This window comes from Aphis gossypii, chromosome 1, assembly GCF_020184175.1.
Source record: "Aphis gossypii isolate Hap1 chromosome 1, ASM2018417v2, whole genome shotgun sequence".
In the NCBI taxonomy this organism is placed as follows: domain Eukaryota; kingdom Metazoa; phylum Arthropoda; class Insecta; order Hemiptera; family Aphididae; genus Aphis; species Aphis gossypii.
The window spans coordinates 18,774,863-18,796,670 of record NC_065530.1 but is presented as its reverse complement, the minus strand read 5'-3'; the positions used below and the strand labels follow the sequence as shown (position 1 = coordinate 18,796,670).

The window sequence follows — 21,808 nt, the reverse complement described above, 5'->3', positions numbered from 1 at the left end:
AGTTATAGTAGTTTCTTGTTTATTCAAATATTTATACCTACGAAGATCATTATCCTTAAAAATAGTTAAACATATAAATATAAAATAAATGAAATATTCGAATACAATTTTTAAATATTAATAACTTTCATAGCAATATATATTTTAAATGTATTATCATAATCTATTGTCCTTAGTAAAAGTAAAGTTCTAAAAGAAAATATTTGCTAAATATGTTTCAGTAAAAAGTGTTTTCATTTAAAACATATAAGTTTGTTTTTACATAAACCATTCTTAATTAATAGTATAACAATTTCTAAATTTAAAAATATGAAAATAGTATTTTTTAAAAACCAAACTGTATTATTGGAAGAAAAAAGGAAGTAATGTTTGTAAATCTTTGTATAATGTTAAGATGTCGATCACAGAAACCTTATTATATTGATTAAAAACAAAACGAACACTATAGAAACTCGCCATCAGAGTAGAGCATTACGTACTTGCTTTATGCTCTTGGTAGATTGTTGAGAACATTTTTAAATTTCGTCTACATGTAAGTTCAACTTTCAAAATGCGTTTACTTCGTACCGATATTTTTGAAACTACTTAACTGTTTACACTACCAACTTAATGTTATAAAATATGTTCACGTGAATGTATACTGTTATGATTATTATCGTAAAAAATATACAGGATGAGCATCATAAAAATCGACGTGAAAAAATAAAATGATGAATAAATTTACCAAAACCGCAAGTAGACGCCGGAGAAGATCGTACAAACTCCATGCATTTGCCACACTCTTTCTTATCTTCGTGTACAATCACTGGAAAACATTCGGGATGTGTAACACTTTCATTCACCGATTTGCAGCACGAAATAGCAGTTCCATTATGTCCTGTAAACCACGACGTGTTTGTTAATAAAGTATAATATTATCGATATCGATAGCATATTATGTTAATATTCAAAAATATTCCCAAGATAATGAAAAATTTAATTATTCAATGGATTGGTCAATTAAAAATAGTTATAGTGAAAATTTATTTACTTTTGGTTAACTTTTTTTTCTGAAAGGTAAACCGATTGAAAGATAGAAAGAATTAGGTATATTATATTATACCTTCTACAAATCAACGTTTTCTATACATCGTTCAGTAGTTTGTAGACCAATAGTAATTTTGTAAAACAATAACAAACATGCTAATATTATCGTTAATACAAAAACTGTATGTAATATTTCATTAACTGTTAAAATGCTATACATTATAAAAGTTTAACCTTGTATTTTTAATAATAGTTTTTTAGACAATGAAGTGTAATCGATTAATAATATTAAATAAAATATTAAATAATGACAAGAGATCATCTCAATGGAAGTAATCTGTAATAATTTTTTTTTAAATGTTAACTAAAATTTATTTTTTTTAAACTCATATAACATATACAATTTTATTCTTCGAAAAAGTACTGTACAATTAGAAAAGTATAGTTTTGTAAAGAAAAATTGTTCAATGGTATTAACCAAGAAGTTTTAAAAAATATGCTTAGGCTGTATCGTCGTGTGCCTCAAAAATGTTTAATCGCAATACGTATTTTTTACATGTTCTTAATAAACCTGATTTAAACATTTTTTTGATTATTATTAATCATGTTAATACGTTTTATTAAAATTATTATTTTTGCAGTTAACATATACTTTACAAAATAAGAAAAACTCATTTTAAATCAATCGATGTTTTAGACTTTTTTTGATAATTTAGGTATAATACCAATACATTTATAATTTTATATTATTTATTTGAGAATACGTTTGTCATATACTATTCCACTACTTTTTAATTATTGTAAGGTTTAAGTTGCTCCAATAGTGATAAAATTGTTATATATTTGTATCGGTAAAGAGGTAAATATTGTTCAATATAATAAAAATTGGATGAAAGTTAAAATAATTGAATGAAAACAAATTTATTAGGTAACTACATTAATAAACATTTAACAATATTATAATATCGTTTTATGAACTTTCAAATTTAATTTTTATAATTACCAATATAAATAAATAATAATTTAATATAATATATTTTGTTGTACAATTTAAATTATTTAGCTTGAAATAGACTTTAGAGTGTTCTAATTTGATTTTAGTATATTTAAAATATTTATAACAATACAAGTAGTACCCACGTTAAATTATTTTATCGCCAATAATAATACCATTTTTTAAAACAAATATTTCTAGGTATATTTATTCTAATTTCTATTGAAATATAATCCATACATTCATATATATAATATATGTCAGGAAAAACGACTTGACATAATATACAGCGAGTAAAATATTATAAATTTTGTTTAAAATCCATGATCCCTCTAGGGTACAAGGCATAACTTAGTTTTAACCAATATACAAAATGTCTATTTTTTACAATTTGAGTCACAGTATTTGACTACACTATGTCTAAAATTATATGACTTTCCTCGAGGGGATATAGAAAGTTAAACTTTTTAGAATGTAAAAAGTCGTGTGAAGTCAAAGTAATTTATTTTATCCCGAAAACATGTAGTAAACGTTTCTTAAAAGTGTTTCGAACTTTGATTAAAATGATATGTAAAAATACATAACTAATCTCTGTAAGACAATTATTAATATGATACCTACTACAGGTATACCTACAGAGTTTAAAGAAAATATATATATTGTATACGTTGAATTTAATTTATATTCTAAATGGGTATGGGTTTAAATCATTCGAATAAAATGTTGTATTTTACTCATGTTATAATATTTATAAAGAAATCTCAGCTAAGAAATCAAATCAACATTATAGTCATCTAGATAACGCTTTTGGCTCTTGAAATATATTTCATAACCACTTTTATATTTCCGTTCTAATAATAATTTAATAAGACCTTTATACAGCTTCACCACGTTTTTACATATTTTAATTCAAATTAAACATTCAAATGTCCATTAAAAATTATTTTTAGTCTGGTTGTGATAGTATTAAGATTTAGAATATTTGTTGTTTAATTAAATAGTTTTAGGCATGATTTAGTTATTGAAAAAAAAATATATAACAATATAATTTATATTTATATAATTAAGTTGAGCACGAAAAGCCCGAATCCCACGCAACTTGTTTATAGTTATCAACCACATAAAAAGCAGCTTTTGAAAATACACAAAACCAAAAGTTTTGCTTTATTTATACAATACATATTAAAAAACAAAAATCGCTGAAACTTTTCCACGTCCGAAAATTGTTTTAAAACTAAAACGTTTGAAACATTTATCGAAAAATATTACAGCACGAGTATTTTTACATAATAATAATAATAATAATATATAATATCATTGCTAAAAATTTTAATAAAAATATTCACCTCGACTCAGCGCAGTGGCGGTTATATCGTGATCCATAAATTGACCCCAAACTGCCAGCATGACGGTGAAATCGTGATCTTCTTCGTATGACTGTCGATGGACATTTTCACTGACTTGTTTGGCTGACGGCAACTCCGAACCGTCTATCGCTTTCCTCGGTTTCCATACACCTGCAGGGAGTTAATAAACCAAAATTGTTTTTAATATTGCCGTACATGCTGCACCTTATAGTAGGAGATTATTTATATTACATTATTGGTAGCATAAAAGTATATATTAGAGTACTAGATACCCTGCACAATTCTTCAAGGGTACTTTTTCTGTATGTTTTCATTTATTATCATTCAATTATTCGATTTTTATATTTTTTATCATATCTGTGTGAACTAATCATTGTCTGTAGTTATCATTTGTATTAAATCATAGTATTATGATTAAAACTATTAACATTTATATTCATGAAAAAATTCAAATACAAAATGATATATAATTTTATACAATGTATTTTATTATTACGACACTTTGATATGTTTATATTATTATAGTTATATACATACCACATATGCCATATTTTATTAACATTTTTTATTAATCAAAAATTTTATTTAAAGGAATTTTTTGTATTAATCTATACTTGTATGTTATACAAGGTGATTCTTTTTTGGATAGAAACAAACATTTTTAAATTCATATTCTGAAGCAAAATATTTTTAGAGTATGTACTTCATTTTGTACGACTATTTTTTTAGTTATAACTTATAAGTATTTAAAGTTTGGGTAAACGGAGTAATAGATCAATATTTTATAGATACTACCATTACCTACAATAATATTACTTCGACAAATTTTTATTTTTATTTATCAAAACACTCAGAAATATATTCTGCTTTAGAATATGAATTTAAATGTATTTTGTCATTCAAAAATGAAAAAAGTAAAAACCTTAGAAATTATAACGATACAAATTTAATTAGAAAAATATTGTTTTATTTGGACTGGAAATTAAATAGAAAAGAAAAATATTTTCAAAAACATTCATAGATTTTGAATTAAATGAATGTTATTTCATTAAAGAATCGCCTTGAATAATAGAATTTACTTACATGATATTTAATGGAAATTCAAAACGAATTTAATTTAATAAAATAGGTAACAATTAAAAAAAAAGTATTTAATATCTCGAGAGTATCAGACACATAAGATACTATAGTATCTTTTTAATTGAAAGAAAGAAACATATTTTTCATTGTCTTACCTAACCCTGGTTACTGTACCTAGAAATTTTATCTACTCATCTTTGTCGTTAAATACATCTGCGGCATTGTAGTTGTTCTTATTATTACAATACGACTCGTTATAAAAATGAAAATTGTTAAAAACCATAATTATCGAAAGTTAGTGTATAATAATCAATTCTATAAGTGGTACTTGGTAGAAAGTCATGTGGGTGCAATATCTTATTAAGTTATACAAACCCATAGGGGCTTTCTCCCAACAACTCTAATTTTCTACTAATATTTTACCACCACTACTGCGTGATAATTAAAACATAAAGATTTTATCAAATATTAAGATTTTATATTAAATCGCTCGTCAAATCGCCGTGAATCATAAAATCACTATATAGGAGTCAGGACCAATACGAGTAAGTAATTTATTTAGTATACTTATATTAAATTTATTTTGGGATTAAGATCTTAAGGTGTACCTTATAGAAAAAACATAATTATTTTATATTATCTATATTAATATACGCATTTATTTTTAACATAAATAATAACAGTTAATATTTAATAAATTATAAATAAATAGATACAAATAGATATTAAATATTAATATACTATAATAATGGTTTATTAATGTCATTTTAGGATTATTGCAGAATATTAAATAATTTTAATTCCGTAGATGTTTACCTATCATTTTATTATAATTTTGAAATAATAATAGGTAAAATTTAAAATAATCTTTAAATTTTTTATAAATTATTGAAATTATTGAAATGGTCTATGATTTAACATGATTCATACTTAAATTGTTAATGTTATATAGATTGTGTATTACCTATGAAATATAATATTTCTGAGTGTTGTCTATGGGTGAAAAATAATACTCTTACCCTTATAGAAAAATTATCATGGGTGCAAGTGTACCCTTATGCACCCCTCCCCCAACCAAATGCCACCACTGATTATAATTTTACCATATCCAAGTATTCTATTATATACAACATACGCTAGGGGTGGCCAAACTTTTTTTGGTCACAATCTACTAAAAGTATACTTCACTTTATTAAAAAAAATTTAGGACTCGTGGCCCTAAAAAAAATTCTAACATGATCGACTTTGAAATTGTCCGATCGGTCGATCGATTGCGATCGACTGTTTGGCCGCCCCTGGTATACGCATACAATTTCGAAAAGACTTATAATATATAGTTTTATTTAATAAACATGACAATACGTCATTTCTTTGAAATTGTGTTTTTTCTTCAAACAAACACTTGCTTATGGAAGTATATATATATATATATATATTATATATAAAAAATAATGAGCCACGAATACAAATATAATCGCTACGTATGCACTATGCAGCTCTCATTTTTTAAACGTGGTTTATTTTTATATATATATAAAAAAAAACAGAAATATTATAATTTTATGGTGTACTTAAACTTCTGTAATACATTTTCCTCTTTTTATTTGTGTATATAGGTAAATGAAATTATACATCATTACTTTAAAAAAACCGTACGCTTGTTCACTGAAAATAAAAACGTTCTACTTACAGTGTTTATAAGTATATGCAAAAAAGTACACTTACTCTGTTTGTATTGCTCTTTTTAGTTTTTATAGCGATGATGGTTTTAATTTACGTTTTTTACATACATTTTTTTAGAACTCATTTTTTAAGAAGTTAACAGAATTAAATAAAGGTATTTTCAGCTATCCAAGAATAGCTTTCCGACAACGATTACATTAAACTACAATAGTGATTATCATATTATATTATATGGAATTATAGAATATAGTATTAGGTATATACATTTTTTTTATTCAGGTTTATTTTTACCCTTAACAGCTATAGATTCTTAGTGGGTTCTATTATTTTTTTTTTTTTTATAAGCATATTGTCGAATTTTAAAATTTATTTGTTTTCCTTTATTACAGTACACCGCATAATAAATTATGATGCTTCATTTTTTTTGTAATTAGATTTTTTGATAATTATTAACTGCGCTCCGATTTCAAAAACCTATGTGATTAATACATATACTATATAGGTATAGGTAGGTACGCACCACGCACACTTGTACAAATACAACAAAAATAATTATGTCCTTTAATTTGATAAAAAAAAACTTTTTTAATTGGTTTGTTTTTGTGGATAAACTACGTGTGATACAATTTAATTTAATTTTGATGATTTTTCGAAAAACTGTTCATTTGAGCCATGATGAAAGTATCAAAATATACAGTACAACAATAACAATTAGAAATATATAATATTAACTTTAGATTAGAGCGAATGCGTTAAACCTGTACCGAAATGCTTGAGTATAGATTAATGGGTTTTTGCTGATATTAAAAAAGTCTATATTATAGATTATTTCTACTATTCTTATTCTTATGGACTCTATAAATATTAACATTTTTTTTCCAATTATTATAATGACTTACTAACTAATAAACGATGATTTTAAAATAAATTGAAAACAATATAATTTTCAATGACTGTTTTTAATGTAAAGGAGCTTGTATTATTGATTAAAAATGAATATAAAATAAGTCCAAAGATTCAATACATGTATACTATAAAACTAAATATATGTAAAAAAAGGGAATGATATTTTTTTTCACGTTTTATGTTTGAAAGGAATTTGTGCTAAAAAACAGTAAATTTTTGATTTTATATTCCAATGTTGAATATTTTGATGTATAACGTACATAGGTAATATATTGAACCATAAAAAAAAAACAAAAAAGAGGGAAGATATTAAAATTTTTATAAACAATAAACTATATAGGTATTTATGTATTGATATCAGAAAATTTTATACAATAATACTTGAAAAAAAAGAGTAGTCAAGTGGGTAACGCTCTACTGTACAACAGGTATCGAATGGACCTTGGACATAGAGTAAGTCACTAAAATGAGTGTGTTAAATTTGAATGTAATGATAGACATCATTGCGCCTAAATTTTTTTTATAATTTTTGAATCACTATACGACTAACTTACGAGAAATTTTGTACTAAATTTTCAAGTATTTTGACTTAGTCAAAAAAATATAATCGATATTTATAAAAAAACAAATTAAGAAAATGAATATTTCAAATGCCTATAAATAGCCTTAAAATAAGTGAAATCGTAGGCGTTACGCGATTTCGTAAAAATTTAAAATTTAGACGCTCATAACGTTTTATATTATGTTTTCTATTATAACGCTCGAGTTTTCTCTATAGTTATTTGAAGGAAAACTTTGTGTTGCATTTTTTAATCTTAGATTTAAATATTAAAAATTTTATGAATTTCCAACTACAAAATTACTTGTAAGTTTTCACAATTTTGTCTTTTTTTTTTTTAATTACAATAAAAACAGCTTAAAAGCAACTCTGAATTAAATTTTCAAATTTTTTTTAACATCCAAACGAGTAGATATTTCAAAAAAATAAATTCATAATATAAATTGACGTATCGAAAATTGTCATCTAAGTGGTCCATAGTGTCAAAAAGATCGGGAACCACTGGTTAAGAGGATGTCAGCCCAAAATTTATTTTAAATAAAAAGTACAAATAGTGTACTAACATCATTAACATCCTCTTAATTAAGACGTAAAATATTATAGCATATTATATTATCTAATAATAAATTATATTATGATAATAATATTATGTTAATAAACATATTATATTGGTACCGTCTGCATAGTCGGCCGGCAACACTCTGCGGAATGGCATTAGCGCTGCACCCCTGAGCGGCTCAAAGATGTTGTTACAAATGCCTTCTACCGTCCGGTAACGGCTTTGGAGCGGACAAATTACTGGTTCGGGACTCATGCACTCAGTGTTGTTGAAAACGGTCACGTTTTCGGCCAATATCGTAACGTCTTGGTTTTTCGTGACGTTTAACAGCAGCCTAAATCACCGAGAGACAAAATTATATATATTTTTTTTATTTTAAATACTCGTCTGGTATTCTGATTGGATTACGTGAACTGCGACATATTAAAGTGAATTTGCATTAGTAGAAGCCTAAATTCGTGCCAGTGAGAGTAGAGGAATGCAATATAGTGATTATATAAATCACGTCTTAAATAGGTGAGTTATATTACAGTAGATGTATGGTCGAATATTGTGATTCGTTAATCGATAATTGTATTATAAAAATATCGATAGTAGTGGAACGATAATTCAAAACTTACTATTCCCATGTTGCACTTGATTTAGTATTGATAGATAGATTTTAATAATAGAAATAAAATTTTAAGTGTTAAGATAAAATATGAAATTGCATTCCTAGCATTTTTCTTTACAAGAATCAATATATAGCTCAATTTTATCATTAACGGATTTTCCTCGATAAATTCTTTGTCATAGTTTAATTGATTTTAGTTGTTTTTATCATCATTATTTAAAACCGACTTTTCTTCAGAATAGAAAACAACATTGAATCGTCTGTATCGTAAGTTTATAAAAACATGAAGTTGCAACCCATAAATTTTCGCAACTTTGGTAATAAGTTAAAATGTAGAACAGTTAGGTTGAGTGATACGATCCAATAGCTCAAATTTGAAAATTTATTCGAAAGAACTTTCGTAGTTAATTATTACAGCCAAATCAAATTCGTCGTTAATCACATTATTGGGTAAATTGACATCATCCCATAATACTAAGTATACGCACACGCAAATTATTTAATATTTACTATACAAACATTTAATATAATACATATCGTATTTAGTGATTATAAATAAAATCAATATTTGAAAGCGGTATACGTATTAATTAAATGAGCCATTCAATTATATCTGAACAACACAGAAATGCTAACTATATTATAATATATATTAATGAATCATTAGTAATGATATTTACTACTTGATTTCAGTTTTTCACTCTATTGCCGCGTTTTTGATTATTTCAAAATGAACTACCTCTGAAACGTTTCAATAATATGCTTTTACATGCTATTTGATTAGTTGTCATACCTACTCTTATATCGATGACTGTTGAAGTTACTTCTACTAATTTAAACTTTTGATAACAGACAATATATTTCTTCATATAGTTGTATATAAGGTACCCTATATCGCAACGAATTAAATTCAATATTTGCCATAGAATGACCAGAGTTTGGAACTTAAATCGTATTTGAGTAAATTTTCGCTGATATCAAAGGAATTTTAATGTGTTCGAAATAATTAAATTTATATCATACAATATATAGGCAACCGTGTAAAATTGAATAATAAAATAATTCCTGAGAAATTATTTGATACAAAAATGTTGGTTCACATTCGATATTTAAAAAATGTGCAAAAGGCGCTTTTAAAAATGTTTATCTAATAAAAAGTGTACCAACACATTAAAAAAATAAAAAAAATAAAAAAAAAATGAATAAATTAATATGGTTTACGCGCACGTAGTCGTAATGAAGGTAGAATTTTTTATGTATTTTTTGTTTTGTTTTATTAGCACGGTGTTGTTTCGTTGTACTTAATAGCGTATGTACGTCCCCAGTGACCGACCCCAAAAAACCATATCGGGTTGCAAGAGGTCCTCTGCTTGTTCCTTTTTCCATTTATTATCATCATCATAATCATTATCATCATGATCATCGTCGTCATTGTCGTCGTCGTCAGCTCTGATTACCCGTGTAACATAAAATCACGATTTGTGCTTAGCGAAGAGGTTCGTTATTGCGAAAAACTCTAAACCGAACCGATTGATCATCAAGCGCTCTATCGCAGTAGACGTGCATTATATTACTATGACGGGATCGTTACTCAAAAATATTGTAACATAATGATATAAAAATAGTTTTATGCGACGTAGAAAGCGACGACAATTAATGTACAAACCCCAGACGTTATTGTCGCGATGTTATGAGTCGGCGTTTGTCGGTGGCAAGGAGCGGAGAAGGGAATAATTGAAATGAAAATCTAGTATGGAACGCTACATAATAATATTATATATTACATAATATTATTATTATTATTATTATTATAGAGCAGCCCGGAAGATGATACTGACTGGTAGAGAAAATAAAAACAAGCAATAACTTCCGCGAAACGTTTCTGGCAGTGGGAATTGGCAAGGTTGGGGGGTCGTGCGTGCGCCATGGGTAGTGGTCGTGAGGAGTAGGGTTGATGAGCGTGCGGGTGCCAAGGGGTCGTCTGACGACGAAGCGCCGACCTCAATTTTTCAGTCGCAATGTTTTCGACGTAACCGTTCCGCGCGATTCTTATCGATTCGGGGCCGGACTTCATCACTTGCTGATGGCGGTATGATGGAGTCCCGCCATCAATTGTCGGAAAGTTTTTTTCCAAATCCTCTTTGGCTTTCAAACTTTTGTAGCCTCCCTCCGCCACGGACATTAAGTCGTCCCCGGTCGCATTTATAACGATTGTCCTCTGAATAATTGATGTCGCCGTTATTCCCTCATCTGCTGTTCATTCCCCGCGCGAGCACGCCATGGTGAAATTAAAAGCATGAAAAATAAAACACATCAATATATATATATATAAGTATAGTTCGTTCGTATATTATACAATACATCACAAGTTAAATTAAAATACGTGACACTGACTTTGTAAGGGCCATCTGAGCTGCAACAATGTGTCCACCGTCGCCGTCTGGGCCGGTTGAATAACTGTCGAGTCACCTTGACTCCGGTCCACGTAATATGACGTGCCTAATATAACGGCCATTAATATCAACGACCTAAAGAATAACACATAAAGTCCGGTTACTGCTTACAATAATAATAATAATAATAACGGCAAGTTTTATTATGAGTATATATTTTGTAACTCGTACTTCACGCGTAGTCCGTATAATAAAATCTGGTTTTTAGGGACATCGTATTATTATTATTATTATTCTATTACTATTAAATTTATACCTACAACTAGACCATAGTAGCTTAATTTATTGTCGAATTTGTTAAACGCGTATATAAACTATATAAGGATAAATGTACTTGCAGCCGGAACGAAATCTAAACTCCGTCGTGGTTAAACGAAATTAATCGAAAGGACTCAAAGCAGTTTTTTATTTTTAGAAGGTGCTATAGATAAATTTAAAACTAAACTATACCGTAAGGCTACTCGTAGGGTCCGCTCCTACGACCATATATTATAATATTATATACACATATAAATACTCTGATATAATATTAGACCCAGTAGTATACATCCACCGTAATAGTCTGGAAATTCTTATGGAAATTGGTATTACTTATTGAAAATTGATAAGAATTAATTAATACACAAATCTACGCATTAAAAACTGAGTGTAACATTTAGAGAGAGAAAAATCTTAATTAAAAAAAATAATAATAACAATAAATAATTGAAACGAGGTGCTTATAAAAGTAAGCCACCGGTTACCATACTGCATACTAATTAGTAGGAAATAAATGCAAAGTATAATGTATAATATTATTACGCGTATATATACATAATTATAAAATATTACACGTATAATAATATTTCAACATTATGGCGTCATTAAATTAAATACAGCGAATTAGGCTTTAACCAACACTTGTATAGCGTTATTGTATGGGAAATAAGAATACAAAAATGAAGGCAAAACGAGAAAATCGTAATAAATCGGTAAACAAAAAATACGCGTTCCATAAGGCCTTTCAAATCACTCATTGACTAATAATGTATACAGATTGTATTTGTGTATTTTGAACATCGTTATTTATTGAACATTTCTAGACCGTGAAGAAATCGAATGATAGTTTTTCGTTCACAATAATGATCGTAAAATGTCTGAGAAAATGAAATGATTAAACAGCATTCGTCCAATAATATACTGTTTACCACACGTTTGATGGCTTACGTAAGATAGTAATCTATCTATTGGGTCTATCTTATCATTTTGAAATTAAGAACAGACATTATAAGAGTAAGAATTGAGTACATTTCATGACAAAATAAAATAATTAATCTGTGTTTGCAATAAATCATCAATATTCACTGACACAGCAAGATTGGTATCGAAAAACAAACGATAAAAACGCCCTTTATGTAAATACTGCAGTCGGCATTATGATGGTAATGAAATATTTTGTAGATACTATTATTACACCAACATAAAATCATAGTGGATTATATTGGAGGTGATCCATTTAACGTGAGATATTCATTATTTAAGAAAACATTAACGTTTTTGGATTTTATTTAACTATTTTTTAATGTTATCATATTTTAAGTTATTCACAATAAATTATGAACAACAGCAAAATTTTCATTTCGTATTTTATTTTATTTATTTTTTTTGGTTTATTGTTTTAAATAGATACATTTAATAGATAATTATTACATTTGGAGAATTTTGAACTATAAAATCAAATTATGGAGTAGTGTATTAATCCAATCTTAGGTGAAATAGAGGTAAAATACGTTAAGTGGATCAATTGTTATTCATAATATTATAACATACTGTTGGACGAGTATCAATCGATCAAACAATAAAAAATAAATTTAATTTCAAAGTAAAATAATCTAACTTAACACGTATATTTATAATATACCACTTTGATAACTAACGAAGACCTAGCTTTTTGGTAGATCAGTTAGTCAGTTTACTGTTTTATATATACAGTTAATGCATAAATATATTTTCAGGCCTCATGTATATTTTATTCTTCAAATCGTTAGTGCTGACGCGTAGACGATCATAAACATAATGCAAATCCTTATACAAACACAACAAAATCGTGATTTGCTTTCATGATGATGAAGGCTAAATTGAAATACCTACGATATCTATTTTCCAATGATTTACGTCGCTGTTCTATATTGTTTATAAAATAAGATAACGTTGCACGGCGATGTCTCAACGAGTTTTATCATACCTAAAAGACAAAATATATACGCACAAGTTTATATTTACTCGGAATCCGGGTTATATATTATGCCAGATTTGTAAACAAGAGAAGTGTACGAAAACGTATTTTTAAAGGGCTAAAAAGGGACTTAAAAAATTGATTACATATATTATATGTGTACAGTACCTACCCTTGCATATAGTGTTTTCGAGGAATTTCGTTACCGGCGACACGGTTTTATATGAGATATTTTGTCGAACAGGAAGATCGCGATATGGCGGTCATGATTTTGAAACACGATTAAAATATAACATTGTTATTATCATCAGTTTTTTGAACGATTCTTGTGTTATGTATCTTCTATGGTATAAACATCGAGATAAAAATAACTTTTTAATAAACTTCGATTACAATTTTTTAAATATCCTGTCGATAACCTTTTCCAAAGACCGCTGTATTACGGACCATTGATCACATCATTGTTGACAGAAATCCATGATCGTCATTAATATATATATACGCTATCGTCTTACGAGCATATAAGATTTTATACACTACTATTTGGGTTACATTTTTGACGTAGGTATTATAGGATTAAAAATTTACCGATTAAGTGATATCACATAATATTACACAACGTCCATCAGTTTGTCAATCATTATTTAATATACATATTAATTTATTATTTTTTAATTATATATATATATAAAATACAGCATTTAGCTCATTAGTCTTTGGGTTCTCTTAATGCATTAAATGTATATTTCAACTAAATAAAATTATACAAATGTAATATACAACAACTTGATTAATAATTGTAGATGAGTAAATACAAAACACTGAGTCTAAAAATGTAATATAAATTTACTCATAATTTATGAGTAAATAAATAACACATATTATGGTAAAATTCATTGTCGCTGTAATATCTGTGTAAACGATAGCAATAAAAGCGTAATCGGCGATAAAAACCCTGAACTAATTAGTGAAATACAGAGAATAAATTATACAGAGTGGTTTACCAAGTGTGTTCATACCGATTTTTCCTTACTGATGAATTTATTCAAATTTTAAAATATTATATTTAAGGACTATACTTTCAATTATCTAGATTTTTATACCATTTAATAAAGATTTTATGGTGAGAAAAGTTTTATTTTTTTAAGACGAGAACAAAGTTTAATTACTGTAAATTCCTAAATAGATGATTCTTTTAAAAATATTAATGTATCCAAATGAAAATTCAAACTACATAGTAGTTTATGATTTATTAAAACAAATATACAAAGGATAACATACCATAATTGTGATTTATAAAATATGTCATTAGATTCAGTATTTATAATATTAGGAAAATATTTTTACAATTTATAAAATGTTGGTTAATAAATGTTTATTTTAATTTTAAACTTATAATATATATTGTATGACGGATGTTTTATCTTCAGTATACACAAACAAATAACTCAAAAACTAATAGTTTAAATTTTGATTTTAATTTGAAAATAAGACGTTCAATTGTTATAGGATACTTCTAATACCTACAAATATGATTGAGTATTTAAAGTATAGTCTTAAATTCCAATAATCAGAATTTTAATTAATCAATTTATAACATAAAGGAAAAAATGGGAGTGAACAAGTTTGGAAAATTATTTTATACATAATATTAATATAAACAACGTCTACGGAAAATGAATGAGCGAAAATTACAATAGTCCCGTAGTCGGTAAATGCGTGTAGTATATTGTGTTCAATTATTATATTGCGAGGTGGTTTTTTTTCTTATGTCCAACGACCATTTTCTAAACCACCGACTTTGTCGCGGACAATTCGGATACACCACGGTATTACGTATAAACATGCACGCACACACACACGTAGTTTGCCGAAGGGTCAAAACCCCTAATTTGTCATCCCCTCCCCGGCCGGTTCGCGTCCGTGAGATTGTAGTAATTAAGCGACAACTAATAAATTACCTAGAAAAGCGAATAATTACGACCACGTCTTCGTTGCACATACACGCACGTGCGCGTGTATACGTGGAAAGGAGGAAGCTCGAGAGAGAAAACGGAAAAATCGCAGCCAAAGTAGAAAACAAAATAAAAAACAACAAAAACAACTATGTGACAAAGGTCGCGTGAGAAAATATAGTGTTATTTTATATTTTTCTTTGTCGTGGTAGCCGATACCGTGCGAGGGCCGTTCACTATTATACGCAAGCCTATTATATCTCGCGCGTATACATAATATATTACCGGGGTTATAATACACACTCACTTATATAATATTATATCATAATCTCGACCGTCAGTTTTTTTTTATCCTTTTTCGGAAACCGACTTACGGATTCAAAATTGAATTGTATTATAATTTTAGATTAGTCGATGTGTCAGTGTTTTCTTTCAATAATTTATAATTATTATTTATTAAAAGAAAAAAAAATCTACAGTTAGAATATATTCACTAAGGATAGTATGTGGGATAGAATGAGATATATGTATGAGATGTACGTTTCATTTGAGAATTGCTTTTCGAAAGAACGACTACATGATATTATTAAATTGCTAGGTGTTGTAGTGAAATTGCCTATCTAAGACGCCGCGTCACTTTAATAATAATTGAATATTACATTATTGAAACACATTAAAATAAAATACCTACTACACTGAGTTCTGTCATCATCAGGTACACACGGCACACGTTTTTGTTAGCGTAAAATATAAGTTATGGTTTTATTGCGATCACGTCGTACTTATTTCTTTCAAAAGTTATTACGTATAGTCGGGTCAGTTGTAATATTACATAGTAGGTTTTAAAACCGTCAAAATATAGTACCTACCTACGTATATCTAGTAAATTTTATTTTATTTTATTAAGACGTGTTCGAGTCGGTTTGAAACGTAAAAATTAAGAATACATTTTTTGACTATTTGACTGATCAGACGATCGTCGGATTTAAACGTTATCATAAAAAAAGAATTTCATTTTTTTTGTTTTTTTAATATGGTCATAAACGTGATCCTGTATTATGTAACCTACTTATATTCAACTCCGTAAGAATTATAGATTGGAAAATCGATACACTTAGTTTAAAGGGAATATATTTTTTCCTTCGTATTTTCCCATAAAACGGTTTAGTTCACATAAGCCGGAATACTACGTAATGTTCAAAGCATTGACGATTCCGTCACCGTCGGTCGGTTATATAAAGGTATAATTTTGAACGACACGCGGTCGCAAAGACAGTGACATACGAAAGTAAAACGGAAAAGGATTAAGCAGCTTGGAGTCTTTATATAATAATCGGCCTTTTTCATCGGATAATATTTTATTCTAGATGTTTCGAGTTTTTGTTACGGTTCTTCCTTTATGCTATTGCTATTATTATTATTTGTGGTTATAACTCGCAATACCGATCACGCATACTATATCACGTATAATGACAATAAAAATATAAAATACAGTTTTCTTTATTTCTGAAGACTATGTTTTATGGTTTTAGATTCGGATAAGAGCGAGGAAGTACTCACGCCATGTGTATGTAAGATTTCGCACTTTTGACAAACATTTTCCCAAAAAGTCAAAAAACTTTTTTGTATTCGCCTATTTAGTATAACAGTGATTACCAGTACATAACACACATGGAGTTTTAAGAAGTTATTTTTAAGTTTCTCATAGCTATAAAAATTTTTAAAAACCCAGAATTAATCAAGAAGTAAATTCAAGTAAGTACTTAAGTTTGTTCAAATGATTGACACGGCCCCAGAGTCTACGTCCTTTCCTCATTCATACACAATGCCACATTGGCCCAGATAGAAAAATATGGAGGTTAATATGTTTAGACCGCGGTGGTCGGGGGCGCTCCGGCCTTGTGAGTCACGGGTTCTAATCCTGTACCGTGAGTAATTTTTTCATTTAATTCACGACATCTCTCCTATGATCGGCCACATTATGCTTAGCCAAGTCATAATGTTATCGTTTAAAATTTAAATGTTTTGGTTTTATATTTCGGTACGTTTTGGAAAAAATCTTTAAATGGCGAATCGAAAAAATAGTTGAAAACAGGCGGGGTTAATATTATACATATCGACAAAACGTGTGACAAATAATAATAATGATAATAGCATAACTTTAGGACACATTTTTTATTTAATGGAAGGAGAAGTTCAAATTCTTTTGTATATTGATTATACAAATGAGGTGTAGATTCTCCACTAAACGATTACCGACTATTTATAGTTTTATAGTTTTTGACATATTAATACAAATTATTATTTACATAAAAGCTTACATGCAATAGTATCTATTTAGAAAATGGAATAAAATACACGACTGACAAACATGTAATGTTTGTGTTAAACTCAGTCTGATCATAATCAAGGCCGAAACTGGAAATTAATATCGTGAAGTGTTTTAAGCTAAAAAATTGTGTTATAATTTTATTATAACATTGTATAGGTAATTTAGTATAGCATACCTAACCACATCATATAACTAGAAACAATTTCGGTGGGGGGGTGAACCCCCTTAGATAAGGCCTTATTATGATTCATAATACTATTCTCTTATCAAAATTTTAATCATCTTTATTTATATGGCGTATAAAAAATATATTACTGTATACTGTAATACTGGTACTATGTGATGGTATTTTATATTATTTTTTATTGAGTTTGATTTCGAAGTTGTAGCAAATAATTATAGGTATATATTTAGTATTTATTCAAAAATAATTTAATTTTGAAGGATTTGACATCATTTTGGTAGTTTATACCTACCTTACCTTCAAGTAATCTCCTACAACTTTAGCCAATGAGTATACCCATAATATTATGTCTGTACAAAATATATAAGAAATAATTTCACGTGTTTTTCTTTCTATCATAGTTATTAAATTTGGATTGGCCAAACGAAAATAATACATACTATTATTATTGTCTATATTATGATTACATATTTATGATGCTGCGCGATATTGTTTTTTGCGCAAATAAAAACAATTACCATAATCTTAGTCATATTATAGTACAAGGACGAGCGCCGTCGTGGCTTCAAAATGCGTTGGAAAACCGCTTAAATTATTCGTGCCGGAGACGAGAGAATACTGTTTGATTGTATTTTAGGATTTTACGAACGGGATTGCGTTCCGTTTTGTTCCGTGCTATATATTATACATTTTATTTTTTGAATATAATTTGATATTCGAAGACAATGTAAATGGTTTTTCAGAATTTGATTTATTGTTTTGAACAGCGTGCCGAGATTCTGCTCTAGTTGTCTTTATCGTTGCAGTACAATAGTGCGATCGTTCGGAATCGGATTTTTTTTTTGCTTTTTTAAAATGTAATACTTTTTTTTTTTTTGCAAAATATTATCACAGCATATAATATATTATTATAGATAGATATAGGTGCATACGCCATTCGTCGAGATATTTTTGTTTTTATAAATGTTTATCGTGCACGGCGAATTACAATAATAATATATCGGTTTCTGTACCACAGATGTGCGACTGAAACTTTTTGGCGTTATCCGTTTAGTTGATATACACACGTGTTATTCAATTTAATAATGTCATTGGAATATCAAAAAGACACGAAGTTGAACGCTTAACGAAATTATTGGTTTTATTGAGTGTAAAAGAAGGAATAAATACTACCTGGTAAACGTATAATACGACTCGTGCACGCGCTAACGAGTTTTTACATAAATGTATTCTAATAAAGATTTTAAAGATAAACTGTTATTATTAAATCTTAAATCAGAATTATTTATATTTTATATTTTGCTTTAGTGGACAAATATTTATAGCAAAAAAACTTTTCATTTAAATATTGAATTATAAGTACATAAAAGTGTTTATAATAGAGATCTACTAATTTTCAATATTTAAGTGGGATTCTCATTTAAAAAATATAAGTTTGTATTTCTGTATATTATATTGCTTGAGTATAGTTGAACTCTCAATACTTTAAAATATTATGGTCTTTAAATATTATTTAAAAAATCAGATTTTGAATAACTAAATTATTAAATAAAAAAATGGGGGTATACTATTTTTACAGTTTTAAAAACTATAAATTAAATTAGTTTGTTTCTACCTAACGTTGGTAATTAATTATAGTTTGTGATTCTTTACACCTCGTAATAATTTTCACTATACATACTACTAATTAATACTGTCTGGCATTTCAAAAACAGAAATTTCATATTAAATCCAAAAAATAAATAATTATTATTTTTCATTTTTATTTTCAAATACATTTAATTGCATAATATAAATACAAAAATATATCATCAAAAAAGGAATTTTCTAAAACCTTTAAAAAAAATTGACGCCCGTCATTCTGTTTGATTTAGGAAGATTTTTTTTTTTTTATACTGATATTATATTTATCAAAATTGCGAACAGTGGTACAAAATACAATGTACCATCGTTCGTCATTTTGAACATGACCTGACAATTTTTTAGATTCTATTTATCTACTTAGATGTTGATATTAAATTAATTCTTTATTTATATGAGAAGAAGCCATGTATTATGTTATTGTTATTACGCAAACCATCAAAAGGTAGTGAAGTTGCCGTTTACGGCCTGTGATTTTGCAATTAAAATGCAGCTGTAACCTCACGCGGATTCACGGTACTTTACTTCTTTTATCAATCCCAGTAAAACGCAATTTATTGTTATTATTAAATAATACAGAAATGCAACTATATTTCTACGAAAATGTTAGTACATCTCGGAAAAAAAAATGTAAAACGTAATAATTTACAAAACAACTATACGAAAAAGGGTCAACTCGAGATTTATGGAGGAACCCAAATGACATTAGTCCTTTGGAAAAATCGTGCGTTGCATGTACACACGAATAAGCAATTCCTACCTATTTTGTAATAATTAATTTTTACTCTGTTTTATTCCCCCCACTTATGATTATTAGATAGTTCTTAATTTTTACTTGTTACAATATAAATAATATTATATCCTTTATAATATTATTATACTCTTAGTTCACCTGCGCTGTATTATTTTCCGAAATAAAATAGTCGAACAGCAGACTTTTTGCGTTGCGCGTTTTTTAATATTTTCTCTTTGGAACTACTATTAACCGTTTCTGCAGCAGCTGTCTCGTGATATTACAATTTCAACTCCGGTTTACAGTATTGTACACTCTTATAATATATACCTACTTAGTATTATAAAAAATAATTGCTTTCGAATTTCTTAAAAAAATGCGTGTATGATATATCTTGCATAGTATAATATATTATAATATAATATTACACATTTGATACGAAATCTTTTTTTGTTTTATAGCACTCGTTTAGCAATGTTTTATTATATCGTGTATATGCGAAAAGTTTTGAAAACCGATTTTATTATTTATATTTTATTATCGCGGAGACATGGCGCATACATTTTTGATTACCCGCGACTGCGTGTCGGATAAACGAGATACTATTAAACAGCAACACATTTTGCACGTTCTCTTCCGGTTTAATATTATAAATGGTTTTACCACGCACAATATAACGCGCGTACGCATATGATATGCATGTATATACGTTACTAAAATGTCATTATCAAACGCTAAATGATTATATTATTCAAACGTAAAAGTCCAATTTAATAAACGGAAAACTGCTGCGGTGGTAACCCAAAGCCTGCCGTGCTCTGCGGTTTCGTTGAGTAAAATAAAATAATTACTATAGCGATAATAATATTATTATATATTACGCGATACGCCTAAATAAACACATTCTTACCGGACAAAATGTGGATACACGTTGAAGTCAAACGTTTGTGTCATCGATGATCGTTTAAATGACAACCATAGACAACTTACCGTGGATTAAAGATCCTATGGCGCTAAAGTATCACCCGTTGCCTTGTTCAATATTTTCAGTTGCTTATATACATACTAATATATACGTATAATGTACTTACAAGCTATATTATAATATACCCCAAATTTATCTTTCAGATATCAAATAAGTTAGCAGAGTTAAAAATTAAAATGTAGGCTACGATTGGAACATATACTTCTATTTTATTTATTTAGATTAAACAAGTTCTAATTTAATATTGATAAAAATTAATTATGTTTAACATTACATTCATCAATCCGTTTAAAATCTAAAATAAATGCGTTCAAAAATGTATTTTTTAATAAAAATAATGGCTTTGAAATACATAGTAATTTTCTGGACACACTATTAATCCACCAATGATATGTATTGCATGTACAAAATTATTATTTTATTACGACAGTCAATAACGTTACGCAACTACGTATAATTTCCGAAACGTAGAAACCTAACAATAACACATGCTTGAAACACTCTAAATAAATATACAGGATTA

General features: G+C 27.7%; 1 protein-coding gene across 15 annotated transcripts in view; it reads right to left on the bottom strand.

Moving 5' to 3' along the window:
* LOC114131939 (lactoperoxidase) overlaps nucleotides 1-21,808 on the bottom strand; it is a 50,262-nt gene that overhangs the window by 20,125 nt on the left and 8,329 nt on the right. For 14 of the 15 annotated variants that reach the window (XM_050210959.1, XM_050210953.1, XM_050210950.1 and 11 more), the window contains 5 exons: nucleotides 11,182-11,315; nucleotides 10,788-11,040; nucleotides 8,291-8,508; nucleotides 3,367-3,537; nucleotides 725-877 (listed from right to left, as the gene is read on the bottom strand). In XM_050210959.1, coding sequence (XP_050066916.1) covers nucleotides 725-877; nucleotides 3,367-3,537; nucleotides 8,291-8,508; nucleotides 10,788-11,040; nucleotides 11,182-11,315 — 929 coding nt within the window. The remainder of the gene's footprint in view (nucleotides 1-724; nucleotides 878-3,366; nucleotides 3,538-8,290; nucleotides 8,509-10,787; nucleotides 11,041-11,181; nucleotides 11,316-21,808) is intronic. The other variant, XM_050210961.1, reaches the window with a different exon arrangement.